Below are 20419 nucleotides of genomic sequence, written 5' to 3' on the forward strand. Positions count from 1 at the left end.
TGTTAGCTATTAATACTTGCTATGAGCATCTCTGACACTTTCAGAAACCACCTGGAAGAAATGGTTTTGATCCCATGCTTTTTGGTGTTGAAGTGACCCCTTCCCTTTCCCCTCACTTGTGGCTTCCTTGGATTAGGTTAATCTGGACCAGTCTTAGGGGGATATGTAGAACAGAGTCCCCTCTCAAGCTCTCCTCTCCTCCTCTAACCATATACCAGACTAAAACATCCGAAGGTTTCCTGGTCCCAAGAGGATTTCGAAACTTTTAACAAGGCACTCCAAGGCTATTTGGGATGCCAGGGTGCTCCTGCAACTCTAATTGGGACCAGAAGCCTGAACAAGACTAGTCTTGCAACCAGACAATGAGGGTAATTTACGACTTCAGAGCATTTGGGGGGAAAAGAAAATCCATCTCTTAAACAGACCAAAGTCTACTGTTAAAGTGTCATTTCTGAAATTCTAGCGAGAGTGATTATCTTTTCCTGTCACCTTCCTGACCTCAGGAAGGTAAATAAGTTGAGGGCACTTTAATGTGAACTTGGTTGCTTCATGACTTTATTCCATTGTGAAAACTCCCAGGAGCAGCATGAAGGCTGTGGACGCCTTTGGAGGAGCTGCTGACCACATATGCTGACACAGAGGGAAAAAGAGCAAGGGTTAGGTCTGAGCAAATGTAAGTCAGCTCCTTCTGATTACTGCTCTACTGGACATCTATTAATTTAGGCCAGATGAAATATAAAAATTCTTAATTGACTGGTCTTTTAAAATAAACCTATTTCACTTTTCTTTTTTTACCTAAAATACCAAAGATGATTTCCTTGTCTCCTTCCACTGAATGATGGCCTCCTTTATGTTAATACTGGATAGGAGTCCTAAGTCAGAACAATGCAATTCACAGTCTTCCCTGATGTAGTAGGCACTGACTTCTTTTTGGTCTTCTAGCATTTTCCCATTTGGAGAAGTAACCCTTGGCCACTCCTTGTGAGTCTCTATCATGAGACTCCCAGACAGCTTTCAAAAACTGATGCTTTAAGTTCCATGTGAGCCTTATGGATCTTGCTATGAGGCGTTCTCTGTTGAGAATGAAGCTAAGTGGAGGTGAGCAGCGCTAGGAGATGGAGATAGAGTAATTGCTGTCCGAAGGCATATTATTTGAGTTTCTGGATCTTACCATGCCTGCAGCTGATCATCTCTTGGGTAAAAAAATGTTTTTAAAATCTCCATTTTACTTAATTTTCAAGTTAGGATTCTCTCACTTGCAACTGAAGCTGTTCCGACCAATACATCCATTCTCTGCAAAATTCGTGCATATTGAACATGAAGAAGGCATCTTATGCTTCTTTGGGGGCTTAGCACTCTCTGCCTTTGTAGAAGGGAAAATTCAGTTGCCATCCTCTGAGAAATATGCTACCAGAAGTCACCACCACCTGAATTTCTGTTCATACAAAATGGAAGACTGGGCCCAAGATAGCAAAGTCTCCAGGTGGATAGATAGAGCTTACGGAATCAACCTGTGAGCAGACATCTCCAGCACTATACCTCTGTCCTAAAAATGATGCCCTGTGACACTACCTATTATTTATCTCTGTTTACATATTAAGGACTATTTTCTTTAAAAAACGTAGGATCATGTACAAATAGGAATTGATATCTTTTCCTCCTCTTATCCTCACTTCTCACCTCTGTACCTTGAGAAAAAGAAGACTTTATCAAAGTGCTTCAATGTCATTCTTTTTAGACCTATGGCTTTCTTCCCTTAAATCAGCCTCTGGGGTAAAAGCACCCTCTGTTATCTTAGAATAATGGCTGTAACTGGCATTTAAACAAATTGATTTTTTTTTTAATTATTTCAGAAGATAATTTAAAGACTACCATGGCACTTGTTAAAATATCCTTGCCATACATGTTATATAGCTAGAAAAATAGTCTGAAATTTTTGTTGAAATATTGATTACAAATTCATGCTAGATTACTAGTAAGAGTTACCTGCACTTTGAAGATTTTGTTATTTAGTGATGCCTCTCTTGATTTGCAGAGGAGAATTCAAATGCAGCTTTTATTAACTTCATTTACATAGTAATAAAGAACAGCAGCAACACAGATAATTTGGAGAGATAAAGCCCCTGGAACTGGGAGATAATAGGTCTCTAACTGCTACGAAGGCCAAGACAAAATGGGGCAATTCATTTTCTAAACCTAGGGGATTTATTTCTGACACTATGCTGGAAGGGTAACTAACTCTTATTTTTTATTATGCCTTTTGATAAATGATGGGGATGTTAGTTTTTTGGTTGATAATCAAAAGGACCCTGAGAGATAGTTGCTTTTTGTGTAATTTTCAAATAGCAAATTCTGAATTGGCTCAGAAAATTGACTTGTCTCTGCTTCTGCTCTTATCAGATGATATTATTCTTGTCATGCTTTTTTTCTCACTGAAAGGAGTTCTACCTTAGTTGCTAAATGAGAAGCCTTAATCATCATTATCATAGTACATGCTTAACTTGTTCTATGTACCAGACACTATCCAAGTCAATTATGTATATAAACCTATTTAATCCCCAATGAAATAGGTACCATCATTATCTCTTTGGTTGTTGTTCGGTCGCTCAGTGGTGTCTGACTCTTTGAGACCCCATGGGCTGCAGCACCCCAGGCTCCCCTGTCCTTTACCATCCCCCAGAGTTTGCTCAAACGCAAGTCCGTTGAGTCGATGATGCCATACAACCATCTCGTCCTCTGTCATCCCCTTCTCCTCCTGCCTTTAGTCTTTCCCAGCATCAGGGTCTTTTCTAATGTGTCAGCTCTTCGCATCCGGTGGCCCAAAGTATTGGAGCTTTAGCATCAGTCCTTCTAGTGAATATTAAGGATTGATTTCCTTTAGGAGTGAGTGGTTTGATCTCCTTGCAGTCCAAGGGACTCTCAAGAGTCTTCTCCAACATGACAGTTCAAAAGCATCAGTTCTTTGGTGTGGCCTTCTCTATGATCCAACTCTCACATCCATACAGGACCACTGGAAAAACCATGGTTTTGACTATACAGACCTTTGTCAGCAAAGTAGTGTCCCTGCCTTTTAATATGCTGCATAGGTTGGTCATAACTTTTCTTCCAAGGAGTGAGTGTCTTTTACTATCATGGCTGAAGTCACCACCTGCAGTGATTGTGGAGCCCAAGAAAATAAAATTCTGTCACAGTAGATGATAAAACTAGTCACAAAGAAGTTAAATAATTTGCTCACGGTCACTCAGCTATTAAGTGAAAGGTCTAAGATTTGATCTAAATCTAACTGCAAAGTATGCTCCCAAGTGTTTGGCTATGCTACCCAAATCCTATACTATGTGCATGATCCATGGTCTGCTATGCTCTGGAAGCTCACAGTTTTCAGGCACAAATTAAATAAAATTGTATAGGCTGCTACCTTGGGGCCTTTGAAACTCTGCGAATTGGCTATCATCAGTACCATGAGTGGCAAGTCCCTTTTGTTTGGCAGGGGGAAAGGAGGATTCCTGAGTTCCCCTTATCACAAGTACAAAACTCCAAGAATATCATTTCACCAGGTATTCACCTATCATGCGTCTGCCACAAAATCATCACCCACATTGGATCCTGGACCAGAGCCAAGGCACACTGCCTAGGAAGGAGGCTGGGCTGACACCTCCAGTTAACAGTCTCCTCAGCTGAACCCATGTAGGTGGGAGCAAATTTCCCTCTTAGTCTTGACCAAGGGAAAGGAATGAGAGTTGTCACTTCTAGCTCATTCTAGAAAGAGTGCCCTTTTCTTCTTAGCACTTATTGCCCATTTCCTTAGGTAGTTTATCTTAGGAGTGTAGGTAAACAGGGACCTTGTCACCTTTTTTGGGGACAAAATAAAAAAAAAAAAATAGAGACAGAGTGAGGTGAGTGACTTCCTCAAAGCCAGCCTCCTTTCTGGTAATGGGCAAAGCTCTCACTACCGGCCAGGCTAACATTGCAAGGTCCTGCTGTAAAAGGATGGATGTTCCCCCTGGTCCCACACTGCCCTCGCTCAGAAATATGGCTGAATATTTGTCTGGGGGAGTCCTGCTCTAAGTTTCTGAGACATCCCACTTTCCTCCAAAGGGGCCCCCCTCATGGTTCCTATTGTGTTGTTACTGGAATATTCTACCTCTAGGGCTGCTTGTGGTTGACCCCTTTAAAAGATAAATGCTCGAAGAAATAAGTGGTACTGAAGGAAAGTAAATGGTACCTCCTCAAGCCTCCCCTTCCCCGCCGAGGGAAGAAATATACACCCAGAAGTTGAAGCCAAGTCCTTGAGCTCCAGACTCCCTTCCTGGGGTTTGTTGGCCTTCTGGAGGAGAACAATCCAATGTAACTGCTTTAGGTCAACATTACCGCACCAGCCACATGGGAATTCTGAGATAATAAGGGAGAAACTGGGAGGGAAGGTGAAAGCGAGAACGAGAGAGAACTGATGGACCCAAGTTGGATACTAATCTGAGAGGGAGGAAGAAAGGAACGGGAAGTACATTATATGACAGCCACAGGAGCTTTTCCCTGATTGATCTTTCCATCCCCTCTTGTAGCAGTGCTCATTTTGCCTTGACTTTCTTCTCTTTTGGTGTAAGTTTCTTTTGGGTGAAGCAAATGAAGAGGAAAGAGTGAAATATCTCCTTCAAGTCTGAGAGAGGCTGTGTGCCTAGAAGGTAAAGTTCCTTTGGAGCTAACAAAAAGGTTAAAATGTCTCTTGCCTTTGGGTCTTCATTTGCTTTGTTGCTTTGCCAAGTCTGGTTCTTAGCCTCTCTCATCACCCTGTGGATACTATGGGGAGTTAGCTTAGGAGTCAGAAGATGTCCTTTGCCTCTTCCTTTTAGAGTTCAAATACCCAGAAGAAAACTGGAACAGGCTAATTAGCCCAATGCCCTGGAGACTGTGTTGGATTTGAGGGCCAAACCTTATGGTATATTTCTCTTTTCTGGTGTCTTGCCATGTTCTTCTGAGGGAAGTAGTGAGCATGGTTGTGGCTACTGTAGGAAGTCATAGGGATTTGTTATTTTGGCCATCTGTATTTCTCTTCATGGCTAGCAACAAGCATGTTGCTAATAGTGAAAGATTCATAGAGGAACTAGGTGCAGTGGTGATGGAGTGAAGATTTTTATTCTTTAATGCTTTGGACTGCAAGCAAATCAAACCAATCAGTCCTAAAGGAAAACAGCCCTGAGTATTCATTGGAAGAACTGTTGCTGAAGCTGAGGCTTTAATAAATACTTTGCCACCTGTTGGACAGCTGACTTGTTGGAAAAGACCCTGATGCTGATAAAGACTGAAGGCAAAAGGAGAAAGGGGCAGCAGAGGATGAGATGGTTAGATAGCATCATCAACTCAATGGATGTGAGTCTTAGCAAGCTCTGGGAGACAGTGAAAGACAGGGGAGCCTGGTGTGCTGCTGTCCATGGGATCTCAAAGAGTCAAACACAATTTAGTGACTGAACAACAGCAACAAATGTCCCAAAGATTTCTTCTAAAGTCATAGCTATTCAGTAACATTTGGAGGGGTACATTTCATAGTATAAGAAGAAAGTTTAATTGAAATATAGTCCCGTAAGCCAAAAGGAATATAAAAATAGAAGCTTCTGTTTCCTGTTTTAAAAGCAACAAAATGTTGTTGTATGGATGGTGTACATGAGCATTTTCTGAGAGCAAAAATGTGGATCATATTTATAGTGTAATTTTCTCAAATAAGATGAAAGCATTTTAAAGCACTTACCCCCACTCCCAAATCCACATTTACTTACTTGTTCTCATTTGTGGGATCATATCGGGGAAATGGATCATGGTCATTATCATTAAAATCATAGCTGGCCTCTGGATCCTAAAGAGAAAGCAAAAATAACACTGTAGCATCAAAAAAAAAAAAAAAAAAAAAAGCAGTGCTTTCCAAATCTTCTTCAGTTCAGTTCAGTTCAGTCGCTCAGTCATGTCTGACTCTTTGTGACCCCAGGAACTGCAGCACGCCAGGCCTCCCTGTCCATCACCAACTCCTGGAGTCCACCCAAACCCACGTCCATTGAGTCGGTGATGCCATCCAACCATTTCATCCTCTGTCATCCCCTTCTCCTCCTGCCTTCAATCTTTCCCAGCATCAGGGTCTTTTCCAATGAGTCAGCTCTTTGCATCAGGTGGCCAACATATTGGAGTTTCAGCTTCAACATCAGTCCTTCTACCCCTGTCCTATTCCCATCCTGGCTGCTGGCTTGAGAGCCTGCAGTTTAGAGTTTCTGGCCCCGTTGCTGATCATTCATCAGAGCCGGAAACCAGGCAGAGATGACATGCACAGAGAAGTGAGCCAACAATTCTCAGTGAAGGTTTCCAAACCTACAGAATCTCATAGGCTGTTAGAACAGGAAGGGTCAGAGTTTACTTAGTTCAACCTTGTCATTTTCCAAATGAGAAAATTGAGGTCCAGAGAAGTGGAATGGTTTGACTGGGCTGTAGAGCTAGTTAGTAACACTTTGACACTCATCTTTCCTAAGGATACAGGTGCAAAGAGCTGGCAGTGGGGTGGGGCTCAGGTCTACAGTGAGCTCCTTCAGCCACCCCAGTTACACTAAATAGACTTCAAACAGACTGCTCTTCTCTGTATTTCTCTGCCGCCGATGCTTAGTCACTCAGTCGTGTCCGACTCTTTGTGACCCCATGGACTGTAGCCTGCCAGGCTCCTCTCTCCATGGGATTCTCCAGGCAAGGATACTGGAGTGGATTGCCATTCCCTCCTCCAATAAAGAAGGCTGAGTGCCGAAGAATTGATGCTCTTGAATTGTGGTGCTGGAGAAGACTCCTAAGAGTCCCTTGGACTGCAAGGAGATCCAACCACCTTTTAATAATTGTGTCACCACTCCTGCTGTTCTTTATGTTTCTCTGTCTTAATAATTGCCAATCTTTTTCATCTCTTCTTTTCCACCCCATTTTCTTTGCTCTTTAGCTTTGGAATGTTGGTTGAGTAGAAAGGCTGGGATAAAGACAGGGGGTAGTATTCAAGATAAAACACGGATCTTCAAATCAAGACCTGAAACATTTTAAATTTATTAGTTTGCCTGTGCTGGGTCTTAGGTGTGGCTCATTGGATCTTTGATCTCTGTTGCGGCATGTAAGATCTTTTAACTGTGGCCTGTGGAATATTCAGTTGTAGCATGCGAGCTCTTAGTTGTGGCATGTGGGATCTATTAATAGTTCCTTGGCTAGGGATCCAACCCAGGACCCCTGCTTTGGGTGCATGGAGTCTTATCCACTGGACCATCAGGGGAGTCCCCTAAAGACCTAAAATATTATGGAGAACTTCATAAACAAGTAAGTAATTTACTTACTTCCCATTTTTGGTAAACTTTTCTCAGTTTGTCACTTTTGCACTATGAAGTACATGCTTTGATTTGCATGGATGGAGTCACATTCATATAACTTCACAATGTGAGAGCTATTGACCCAGAGGGAATGTGAGGAGGATGACTATGAAAATGATCTCAGATGTGAGGCTTGATCTGATTGCTTTCATGTCCCCCAGTATTGAGTGGCATAGAATTTGAATGGCTTTTTAATAATCTAGCCGGTGTAAGTGCCTCCTCCAACCCCAACACACATAACTTTTGTACAGTCCTCAGCTTCAATGAATTCTTTCAATGTCTAGTGATACAAAAAAAAAGAAAGAAAGAAAGTAAGAAATTTATGTGCACTGGCAGAGGGGTGAGGGAAGTAGCCAAAGCTTGGCTCATCAACCCCAGGGCTCACTCAGAGCACCTCCTGCTTGAGGGAAGTAAAGCCCTAACTGTATGTCTGTATAGACAGCACCCTAAGCTGCAGGAATAGGAGGGCTTAGACTCACATAGTTGGCATAGATGTCTGTGTGATTCCACTCCAAGCCATCATCCAGTACAGTGATAACAACACCTTTGCCTGTGATGCCTTTTTGCCAAACAGGTATCACATGGAGATCCAACTTGGGCAGGGTTGCAGTCATCCTTGTATCTTGCTGGTAAAAAAGAACAAAGAAGCATTGGTAAAATCATAATTTGCTTGCTGCACAATGAGAACTGAAGCTCCAGTCTTGAGACCCATCTTTCTTTTTCCTAGGGTCATTCTATTCTTTAGAAGCAGGCAATTAAGTGAAATAAAAGACAAAGTTGAGGGGAGGACCAAGTGAATCATCATAGTTCTGCTCTTTTTCCAGTTGTTCCAATGAAAAATCACTCGAAAAGATGAATCACCCTGTGCCCCTTGTCTTTGAGCTGTGTGGCTTTGAAGAAGTTTATCCCTAAGTTGCTTTCATTTATAATTCCATGCTCAAGCTTTTCATCTACCGAAGCTTTATTTGCTGTCCCAAGTTTCCATCTCCCCCAAATCCTAAACCTCTACTGCCACACTGAATGAACTTTATTTTGTCTGGTTCAGTTACTCGTGGATATTTTTTTAAATAACTTTTCTAAAAGAAAAATCAGAACTTGGATACCCACAAGGCTGTGGTATTACCAGGACTTGGAATTGAACTGCTTGTTTCCAAGTATGAGTGATTTAGAGAGTCAGTATCTGTGAGAGGTGATTTAGGATTTTTTTTTTTTCAGGTAACTTTTCTGAGAGTTACAGTACGTAGGGCTGCAGGGAAGAGAAATTGGACAGCAAAGGAATACAGATATGAGCACATCCCCAAGCATTCAAGAGAGATGCGTGAGAAGAGAGCCAGGTTTTTAGCTGAACGGATCAACAGGAATCTTAAAAATGACAACAATCAAAAGTATCAGTGAATGCATTGCCCCCTGGCTGATGCCCATCAGAAAGAGGAGGAGCAAAAGCAGAATTTTCTAGGCCAACATGAAGCTGAGTCCCAGGAGGCTGGAACTGCACACAGATTGTTGGCCAAAGCCAGAGAAGGACTCTATGTCAGTGAGAGGAACAATCGGAGTCTGGCTGTTAAGAGTATGGCCTCTGGAGATATGAACTATGGCCCCACCACAAGAATCATGTGATTCTTGCCAATATCTCTGTTTCTTCATCTGTTAAAAGGGAATACTTATTATATGAACAACACAATGTTGCGTGAGAACTAAATGAGTTACTTCATGTCAAACAGTTAGGATGGTATTAATATTTGGCACATGGTAGATGCACAAGTGTTAATAAGTATCTTCTGCAATGAGCAAGTATCACTTAGCTTAGAAGAGTTTCAAGAATTGATCTTTCCCATCCGTTCTGCAATAAGGATATCTAGGCCTCAGCTTATGGTTATGAAATTTTATCTTTTACAATATTCTCAACAATAAGCACGTCTATTCACCTGTGTTACTACAGTAGAGGCTTAATGTGAAAACAGAAGGGGGAACACTCTGCAGGCAGGCAGAGCATGTATAGTTTCTCCACTCACAGCCCACATTCCAGTAAGGATTTGGTAACTGTTTTAAAGGTAGACTAAGTGTGTGTTAGTTGTTCAGTCATGTCCAACTCTCTGTGACCCCATGGACTGCAGCTTGCCAGGCCCCTCTGTCCATGGGATTCTCCAGGCAAGAATACTGGAGTGGGTTGCCATTTCCTCCTCCAGGGGATCTTCCCGACCTAGGGATCATTGCAGGCAGATTCTTTACTGTCTGAGCCATCAGGGAAGCCCCTTAAAGGTAGAACTGGTTTGCAAGTCTAGACATTCACAGATGGATGCCTTTTGTCTTTCCTCATGTTCCTTCCTTTAGCCTAGTTCAGAGATTCGCACCTGGGAGCATGTAAGACTTGTCATTCAGAGCTGTATATACTGAATCACGTTCACTGTCCTCTTTGGGTGATTTAAAGAGTTCTCAGAAGTAACTTTGAGCAGGTCTGATTTTTGCCATGAATATTGTTTTTGCAACCCTACCTTGCAAGACTCAATTCTTCTGTACTTATTCCAGATAAACGTAAGGAGACTTCCTCTTGTAGAAGCTAAAGATCTGTGTTTTCAGATGTTCTCACACAGCCAAACAGAAGATCCAGATCATGGAAGGTCTCATTCACCCTGATCTCTGGGTAACACAGCCCCATGCTGAATTATCTGTTACTTAAAAATATCTATTGTTCAGAGACAACAAGTAAGCCAGGGCCTACACAGTCCTCATGCAGGCACTTACCAAGTACCACTGCTGATTCCACATCGGATCGTTGAAGAGATCCAGAGCTGAGTCTCTTGGAACGGAGCGTTTACTCCTTTCTTTTTCATACTGTTGTTCCGCCCATATCACCTACCAGGGGTTTTATGGCAAGAAAATCAACAGTTAAACAGCCACCTCTGGTGTAATCATCTTCCCTCTAACTAGCTCTAGGATTCTCTCCATCAGTGTTTTCACTTGACTGCAGATCACACTGGCAGCTCAGTGAGAATAAGGGGTTACCCGCTGGGGAGATGACCATTTCCTCTGTTACAGTAAAGTGTGCCTTTACGAGGAGGAGAAGTAGTCAGTGAAGTGATGGTTCCCTCAAATTATTGACACCGTGATTCCTGTGGAAGTAGAAGTTCAGCCTGCTTTCATCAGCAAATGGACCATAATACCCATTTTTATATCGAGGTTCCAAGGTTCCGTAGCTGAAAATTTGTCCATTTGCACGGAATGAGTCAACAGGCTAAGAGATCTCAGAGACTGCTGTTATGTTGCTCATACACCTTAATTTCTCTTTCTTTATTCACAAAAATAGAAATTGCAGATGTGATAAAAGATGGAAAAGGTGCTGCGTCTTTGCAGATTCAAAATTCTGGCTCCCCTGTGCTTCAACCTTCTGCTTAAGAATATTTAATATGAGAAACAGATCTGGGATGATGGATGAGCCCTACTGACCATGCACACTTATCATTAATTTCGTTTCATGTATTATGCAAGGAGATCTGACAATACAAAAATTACCTTTCCAACATTTATAGCGTAATCCTATTATACTTGAGGCCCCAAGAGGTGAGGGGCTGCCTGTGGTTATATTCATTATGAGATACTACCGTGCTCTGATTCTGCTGAGCGACATGACTGTTTCCTACCCAAAACATATCCTCTCTTTCGTATACATGATGATAGTCCAGTGTGTGATAGGATATTGCTAATGTGAGAACACTAATGAGTCAGATCCAAAAATAAAAACTGAAAAATAATTTGCAACTAAAGGATAAAACCATCTAGCAAGACCATCCTGAATTTCCAATTAGAAAACATACTGCAAACCTATTATAAACATTGGGAGGGACTTGAGTGTTGAAAATTAGTCACTATAATTTATTTTTAAAGTGCCTGTATTTTCAAGCTTAATTGTTTTGGCTTAAAATACCTCAATGCTTTGAATATACTGCCTGCCATCTGAATTGGTCTTTGGAAGCTGGCTGCTAGGGAACAAGTACTAATCTTTGAGGGAGAGAGTCACTTACAGATTTCATTAACAGACTTACAGATAGCGTATTGGTGCACTTCAGAGTGCTAATTTGGAAGAATATTATCCCTATCAAAAAAAAGAGCAATAAAATGAAAATCAAGAGCATTTTTTAAAAACGTGGAATCAAAGAAGAGGCACTCTGGCATCTGATCAGGTAAACAATCAATTGGTGGAAACAGAGTTATGATTAATGTCATTAACTCTGAATCCTATATTAGTCTCTGTAAGAGCAGACCAAATGGAAGAGAGCAAATTGGTAGCATCCTTCTATTGTATATATAGTAAGTACCATGTACTTAATGGTAAATAATCCTTTTGGGATTTAATGCCCTTTGAAAAGGGCATTAAAAAAGCATCTAGTCCAACCTTCCACTTCAAGCTTCAATGGGTTCTAGAATTTTTCCTGAAATTAAATTATTCTGGGGATAACTTTCATAGGATTATATAGACTCTTTTCTAATGAAGTTATGCTGGAGAGTAAATTCTTAGCTCTTCTTCACTATGTTTTGAGATTTCTCCCCGAAGTCAATTACTAAGGAATTACAAATCAATTATCTAAAGAATAGAACTGGGCCATCTGTTCATTTTAGTGAGATACTTTGAATAACAACAGTTAGATCTGCTTTACTCTATCCAGTTTTCTCCTGTGAAGATGAGAAGGGAGGTCAGTGTGACTTCCTTGTACATTAATGTCAGGCATGCATTTAGCAGACAAGGAAATATTTCTCTTGTTTTTTTGTGCAAAGACTAAGCCTAGCTAGAGTACTGGAAGTTGTCCTACTTTCAGAGCCCATATACAATTAGCCATCTGCCTTGGAACAGTGAAAGGAAGATTTTATTGGACAAGAAACTTTTAAAATGATGTTAAGGGCCTCTGCTTAGGTCTGTCACTTCTAGCCATTTACTTGAAAAAAAGCCAGCAATGGATGTTTATGAGCTGTGGGTTGCTGTCCATGGTCCTGATGGAACGTCTTGGTCTGGGTTTGGTTGCTGCTTTCATGTTAGAATACTGGTAACCCAGGCCGAGTCATTTCCTACTCTCATAATTTGTCTTCTTTTTCTTCTTCTTTTAAAAATTCTATCACATGCATAACAAAGTAGCAAATTATTTTACAGCGATTGTGATTCCCACGAACTTTCAACAATTTTAGCCCTGTTCTGTCATTTTTACTTTTCGTTATGGGAAGTTGAAAGTGTATGTTTTATCTCTCACAAAACTTTCATAATTCTTGGGAATGTCCTAGACAACAGAAATCAAATATGCAGATATCAGGCTCCCCAGGATAAATTTTCATCAGTATGGCACATTCTTGAGAAAAGGCAACACTGTGTATATAACAATACTTCAAATTTTTATTTCATATCAGCATTTCTATTGATGTTTATGACCTCAAAAACAGACTTCAAAAAGACCCTGAGGGATGGGATGGGGAGGGAGGTGGGAGGGGGGTTCTGGATGGGGAATACATGTACACCCATGGCTGATTCATGTCAATGTAAGGCAAAAACCACTACAATATTGTAATTAGCCTCCCATTCAAATAAATAAATTAATTTAAAAAAATCAAAAGGTACATTAGATATACATGAAATTGGCCCTACACTTTACCTATATTCATTCTAGACTTTTCCTGCTGGTACCTAATCATTGACTATGTATACAAACCAGAATAAAAGGAGATCAAATACTCTGGGTCAGATAATACAATACTTATGGAAACATTTACCTCCTGAAGACATGGATTTAAAACTCTCTCAGAAACACTAGTTCCCTATATAACCAAACCAGATAGAAACAGCAGAATGTATTTTCAGATTACACTGAAATGTTATTAAGAGCAGAGTTTCTGTATTATATTTGTTTGGCATCATTACACTGGATATCAAAATGCTTGGTACATAGATAGGCATATAACAAAAGGCTATTGATTGATTGTATTGTCAAACAGTTCATTAGTGCTGCCACTTGATTCTCAGTATTCATTTTCATGCTCTTAGACTGAATTTGTGAACTGGTATTATATAGTTCATGTGTGTGTGTGTGTGTGTGTATACACACATATAATGTAGTCAACCAATTAGATTCAGTTATTGTTATGTGCATTTATAACCCTATGGAAATGATAAGAAACACAACAGATAAATAATTGTGAAAACAAGAAAAAAGAATAATATTTGCTTTTGTTCTTGTTAGCAAGCACAAAGAAAAAGCAGATAAGTCAGGTTACTGGTTTAAAAAGACAAATGCACAACACTTACACGATCATCATCGGATAATCTCTTAGTGATGTGAAAGGCACTCCTTCGAGACCTCCGAGGATGGTTTCTGTGTTTGAATAAGTAGTGATTTTCAAGTGATCCAATCTATAAAAGAAAAAATTAAAATAAAAATCCTCTTTCCAAAATAAGTGTGTATGGGTCAGATTGAAACCCAGCTAACTTGCAAACAGGCAATTTTTATTAAGTGCATTTCTTGTACTTGAAGGTTACCTTTTTCTTGATGAGGAAGGCACTGTTAGAAGCCTTCCTTTGCTTCTTAGTCTGTTCAGTGAGATGAGCTTCCCAATATTATCCCTTGGGGTCACAGCATTCTTAAAGGCTGATGATGCTTCTGTCTTTTATATTTCAGAGAAACCGCATTTTCTTTTCTAGGTGACGTTATTGTGTAGCTAGACATTTCTAAAAAATACATTCACTCTATAAAATGTATCGTGTCAGAATGATAATGTGTAGAAAGCAGGCAGACTCCCTGGTACTATGCTTGTGTAGTGCCACACTCAGCTAGAACAATTTGTTGTTATAAAATATAGTGATTGAATCCATAGTGATGATTGTTATAAGCTACTAGGAATGACTACTTGACTTTCCAGTAGTTCAAAGCTTTGAGGAAGAAGCCAGCATGCTACATTTAGGACAGGTATTCTACCTTAGAGTGTGTAAATTTCTCTAGATGACTATCAATACATTTGGTATCGATACAAATGGTCCCTTTAGAGCTAAGTTCATTATTCTTTTAAGATAATTTCCCTTTATTCCAAATAGTACTTAATTTGAACCTACTAAATTCTGTAGATGCCCTGTATTTTTTTTTTTTTAATTGAGACCAGCAATTGACAATGGGTTATTTCAGAAGAATTGCTTTCTTTAAAGTGATGTTTCTCATCACCTAGAGGGTTGTTTTTTTTTGTTTTTTTTTTTTTTTTCATAGAGATGCTTAGGTCCTGCTCCAAGCCTGAACCTCTGGGAGTGAATCTGCTCTAAGCTTTATGTGGAGTTGGGGAGAGAGAATAGCAGCCTTGAGAAAAGATCACCAGCGCTTAGCTCTGTTTCTGCTGTCAGTGGTTTTGCCTCTTGTCACCCTCTCCCTATCCTAGCTTTATCTTGAGGCCTTAAGAAGTTCAAGATGGTGATGCATCTAAGTGTAAACAAAGAAAGAAAAGAAACAGAACCAGGAAAGCACCATCGGTCTCTTATAAGGAATTATTATTTTAAAAACATTTATTAGTAATGTCATTTAACTGGAAATATGTATATGCAAGTCATATGCAACTCTAGGTAGGTTTTCCCCACTCTTTGCTAAACTTTCTTGTGACTATGCCTTCCTTGAAGATCCTATCAACAGTACTGATTTACTGTTATTTATTTGTTTATTGGGACTTGTGATTTTATTTTATTTTATTTTATTTTTTTGGGGGGGGGGGAACTTGTGATTTTTAAAAGCAGTTCCCACAATGAATGGTCTGGGTTTGGGTGAATGTCTGAGGCTAATAGGTGAGAGAAGGAAGAGGGAGTTATTTTTTGCTCTCTCCTCCAGTCTCCTTCCACCCAGTTACCAATGCTATTTAGCCTCAGTCCAAAGGATTAAGTTCCCAGATTTTTTTTTCCCCTTCACAGGACTCACAAGATGTCCATGGTGCCCACAGTACCCACCAGTACAATTCTACCCACTACTCACTCTCTTTTTAGACTCCAAGAATTCCTTGCAATTTCCTGACTTCTAAGTAAGCCACTTTCTTTCTATCTCCCTGTTTCCCCACAAGCCATTTCCTATGCCTTGGGTGCCTTCCCCAGTCTCATCGTGTTGCCACCTTTGACTCTTCTTACTAAACCCTGTGCAAATGTTTCCTCCTTGGATTGTCTTCTTTTCACCCTTCCCAATTCCCTTCCATCCTCAATCTTTCAATCAACAAGTATTGAGACTGCAGCAACAGTTTCTGTTGCTATACCAATTACTTGCAATTGCAATCATTTATTTTAAAACCAGTCTCTAGACTCTTGGTTTCTTGAAGGTTTCTTTTCCTCCTGTTATTTCTTAGCCCCCAACACGGAGCCTAGCACACAACAAGGACTTGGCAAAAGCAAAACTATTGGTCTGCTACTGGTACACAGAGAAGAGAAGTCAATATGGGCATTGACTTTCGTGCTGGGCATTTCAGGCAGTTTGGCTCATAAAGTTGGAGCATGAAGCCTCTGGCAAGGAAAGGCACATTCTCCAGAGGATTTCAATCTATGGAATCTCAACGCCCACACGGATTACTCATCCCTGACTTCAACCGCATCTCTACCACCACCTCTAGAAAAAACGCGCCAAAATGTTTTACAACTCCCTCCTCCCCCATTTCGACGAACAAGTTACAAGGCAAGAAATAAGGGCTTGATTCTGAGCCAAGGGAAAGGAAAGCTTCCATGAGAACTCACAGCCCCCTACATAATGGCTCTACGCCCGTACCCCCCAGCTATCTATTAACCCAGTCCTCACTTGAACGGGCAACAGTTTCTCCCCGCCATCCCCACCCGCAGCCCCCACACAAATGGAAACCCCTGGGAAGCTAAAACACATCTGGCTGAGGAACAAGAAAGAAATCCTTTCCCCACCGTCACTTCGGCAGCCTGACCCTTCCGGGGAACTGACCGAGCGAAGTTGTGAAGCTCGGACTTTGCAAGTTTCCGGTGAGAGTCCGGAGCTCGCAGTAGAGGGCTGGAGAGTTGGTCCCATGCCTCTCACCCGCCTCATCTACCACTCCGCAGCCCCCAGCCCCGGGTTGTGAATCGAGGCCACTGGCACTCTCCAGAGAGAGCCGAGCCGTGAGCGTATCTGAGAAGGCTGCAGCGAACATCTCCAAGCCTACTTGGCCCCTTGCAGCAGGACTTGGATCTGATGCTGCCATATTGAAAAGAAGCAAACAGCCGGCTCCTGACGCAGACCTGCTGAGACCCAGGGGGACAGCGCGCACTGCCTCTCACCTGCCCTGGCGCCGGTTGGGACGAGCCTGCCTGCATCTCAAGTTGCGTGAACGACAGTGGAGGGATTTTTGTTCCAAACGGCGCGGGAAACGGATTTCAATTCCAGAACGGACGACAGCCAAGACTAAGCTGTACCCAGCTGCAGCGGCTGGGTTCTGCCTGGCTGCGCCCAGCCCAAACAATAAATAATGCAAGGCTTCTCCAAGCGCGCAAGGGGCGAGAGCCGGAAAAGCTCCTGCGCTTTGCCTCTGGGCTCCGGAGAGTGCAACGTGGGACTCCCACTTGGGAGATGGCGCTCCAGTCCCTCCAGTCCCCTCGGGCCCCAGAAAGTTTCTTGAAAGCGCAAACTCTTACCTGGCCCAAAAGGTCATAGCCTAGCTCCTGGGCTATCGCCGAGGCTGCCTCAGGTCCCCCGGGGATCTCCGCAGCCCATTCATTCACAAACTGCCTCTTCGCTTTGACACTGTTCATTGCACACCAAGCGCAAAAGAGAGCGAAAGCAGTGCACTGCAGACTCCAGGCTCTCCGCTCCATCGCTCTCACCGGCTCGCACCCAGGTGGGGAGGGAGGGGAGCGGGGAGCACGCCAGAGAAGCCAGAAACGAGCACCCCTTCCACTGCGGGGCTCGGGGCCACTTTCGCTCCGGCTTGCTCTGCGATGAGATAAGAGACGCGCAGGAGACGCTGGGCGGTGGCGAGCGCTCAGTGCAGCGTTTCGGTCTCCCTGCCGAGTGGAGCCCCAGCCCTTCCGAGGAGGAATGGAAATGAGTGTTTACACGTCAAATCTACGAAAGCCATCTCTTGACGTCAGATCTACCTGGACTGAGATCTGGATGGTATTCCCGGCGGGGTGGAGAAGCTGCTAAAATAAGCAGCGAGGGATTAAGAAAAGGAAGAAACACTTGCTGGTATTGGTTAAGTCGACTCCCTTTCTAACTGTAAATTTTGCAGCCGCGAGAAACACCTTCACTTCTCTTTGAGAAGTGCCCCCCATTTAAATATAACTACCAAGAATCAAAGACCTGGAGCGCAGCACACTTTCCTTCCCTTTTGTCCCTTTTGTCCATTTTCTTGATCTTTGCTTGATTATCTCCTGTGTGGGGGAAGGGAGAGAGGAGGATTTTTATAACGACACCTGCTGTGAAGAACAGGGCCTTTCTGTCTTTCAAATGGGACAGAGGCTGGGGAGACAGAGCCCAGAAGGGAAGCTTCTGACCTAATTTGCCTAGGAGAATGAGCACCTCTGGGAAGACAATGTTAAAGCAACATTTTAAAGAACATATTTTTAGCCATTCAAACCACCTTAGTTAACAAGTTTACATCCTTTTCTCCTCTGTTTCTTAGCCTGAGTAAAACAATATCTAAAATTCTGTCTCAGATATTGCAGGGCCCAGTACCACCCACTTTACAGTCTTTATCAGAAAAAAAATGATTAATAACATTATTTTAAATTTTTATTTATTTTTATCATACAATTAAGAAACAGTTTCCTTTATTTATTAACAAGGAAGTGTATCCAAGTTGAATTGTGTTGATTCAGAGAGAGAAAGAGGAGGTTTCATTAATTCTGAAATTTCCATTCTTCTTTCAGGAGACCATTTCACTTTGGTGTTGAACTGAAACTGTGCCATTACTTTCCCGTAAGAGGCACGGTTTCTTTTGGTGGAAGAGTGTTTTCTTATGGAAATAGAATAAGATGTCTAAATGGTCCTCTATCCCAGAAAAGGGAAATGGGTACAGTGTACTGTGGCTGGAGCTTTTCTGATTCCGAGACTTTGAGCCTGGTGGTAAACGCTAGGGTCTCTCTGCATTCAGCACCAAGGAGTGGACAGCGCCACCAGCACGGGTTGCCAGCGCGAGCTCCGCTTCTGAGTTCCAAGAATCGCAGTGCCCCCAAGAATCAAACTATTTCCTTTTGACTGGTGCCATCCCCCTCTTTAAAAAGGGGAAAAAAAAAAAAAAAAAACAGGAACTTGACCACAAAGGAGAAGTATGGTTAGGTCATGATCGTGACTAATTGCATTGGAATTCTCGGGAACACAATGCACTCAGCCCCAAAATAAAATTGCAGGGGATTCAAAGTCTTGCCCGATAAAGGTTTTTTTCTTTCTTGTTTTTCTTTTTAAAGCTCCCAACCGCTGGGGGGCGCAGCCTATTGTAGAGAAAAGAGAAAAGGGATGAGTGGGAGAAAGCATATGCGCTTGTGGAGAAAGGAAGCAAGAGATTACCTCTTGAATGGAGGCTTGGTGGAAGATAAGGCTACGACTGATTTTTCTTCTGCCTGCATGTTTGCAGAAATGTGGAGGAGATCAATAATTTCTTTAAACATAAAGCTTCTTAATGAGAACAAATGCCAATGTTAGTAAACCATGTGATGCAGTTAAGTCTATTACAATAATGTAACTCTCACATGAGGTGCTGTAGAATGGACAGAATGATAGTTTTTCTGTTGGCACTGTAAATTTACATGTGTGAGTATTGATGGCTAGGTGAGCTGTCTTTTCGTATCTCAGCTGAGCTGTGACTCAAGCTCTCTAGGGTATTTCATTCTTACAGCAGACAGATGCTAACTGTGTGCTAGCAAAACAAGAGAAACTTGTTGCAAATGTTTAATAATGGTAGGAATGGTTAGAGCAGGAACGTGTTTGCCCTTATTGTTCTTCAAGTAAATCAGTTCACAGTTCAAGTAAATCATTGAGGCCAGTGTCTCATTAATGAATCATTTATCTTAAATGGAGCACCCTAAACACCTGGAATAAATATTTGGTTGATATACTTAAAAGGGCAAACTAAATTCTCACAGTAGAAAGATAATATCCCCATCCAAAAATATATATATCAGTAATTTATTTTGAAATTCTCTCAATTTTATCTGTTGGACCTTAATTGCCACAGTTTCTGGGATGCAGGAGGGATGAATGTTTGCCAAGGCTAGAGGTGCAAATATACATGTAGGAGTCATCTTAAATTTGTCATATCAAGAGCTAACCCTGTCCTGCTATGTAGATCATAGTAATAACCTCCAGGCCCATCACTGTCAGATTTTGTATTATGAATTAGAAATCCCAATTATCACCCTTAAGTTGGTTTTAATAGCATTTGATTCATCTGATTAATTTATGTAGGAAACAGGATAATTCAGAAACTGCAAAGTACTGTTTCTATTATGAATTATCAAGTAAGTCTCATGCCTTTCATGACTTCTCCCAACTGCCCAGTGATACAGTTAATCATTTATTAGGTTTTCTTGGAGGCTAGTGAGGCATTATGAACAGGAGGTAAAGGATGTTCAGAGATCTGTAGATCACCATATCTCTTTAGTATTGGAAAATAAAAACTTCAAACCTTTTCTTACAGTGAAATAAAGTAGGTATACTAAAGTGTATAAAACCATGTACCCAATGATTTATCACAAAGTGAACACCATATAACCATTCAGGTCAAGAAACAGAGTATTGCCAGCCCTTCAGAGTAATTTTTCAGTTTTTTTTTTTTTTTTTTTTTCCAAGAGGCATAGGGGAAGGAGTGAGGAAATAAATTAGGTCTAACATTTTCCAATTGTTATGTAGACTTCATGTTTTCTTTGGGTAATAGTAGCTATATACTAAGACAAGTATATGATTAATTAGTCTGTAATTATACTATAGATATTTGGTAACAGAACATATTATAGAGGGAAATCTACCTATAGCAGTATTTTTTTTACCAAATAGAAAATTATAATATTTGCATGACACACAGGGTAAGCTGGAAGACATTTGGGAATATCTGTACAGCACTTA

The 20419-nt window shown here is 41.4% G+C and overlaps 1 protein-coding gene and 1 long non-coding RNA gene across 4 annotated transcripts in view; one reads left to right on the plus strand and one right to left on the minus strand.

Moving 5' to 3' along the window:
* Positions 1-17396, minus strand: part of PCSK1 (proprotein convertase subtilisin/kexin type 1) — a 43709-nt gene extending 26313 nt beyond the window's left edge. The window contains exons 1-5 of the mRNA XM_061152048.1: positions 16993-17396; positions 13654-13758; positions 10113-10223; positions 7850-7996; positions 5769-5845 (exon numbers count right to left, since the gene is read on the minus strand). Of these exons, the coding sequence (XP_061008031.1) occupies positions 5769-5845; positions 7850-7996; positions 10113-10223; positions 13654-13758; positions 16993-17172 (620 nt within the window). The 5' untranslated portion in view covers positions 17173-17396. The remainder of the gene's footprint in view (positions 1-5768; positions 5846-7849; positions 7997-10112; positions 10224-13653; positions 13759-16992) is intronic.
* Positions 1-20419, plus strand: part of LOC133062697 (uncharacterized) — a 310253-nt gene that overhangs the window by 95163 nt on the left and 194671 nt on the right. The window lies entirely within an intron of this gene.

The sequence above is a fragment of the Dama dama genome, chromosome 9, assembly GCF_033118175.1.
Source record: "Dama dama isolate Ldn47 chromosome 9, ASM3311817v1, whole genome shotgun sequence".
Taxonomy (NCBI): Eukaryota; Metazoa; Chordata; class Mammalia; order Artiodactyla; family Cervidae; genus Dama; species Dama dama.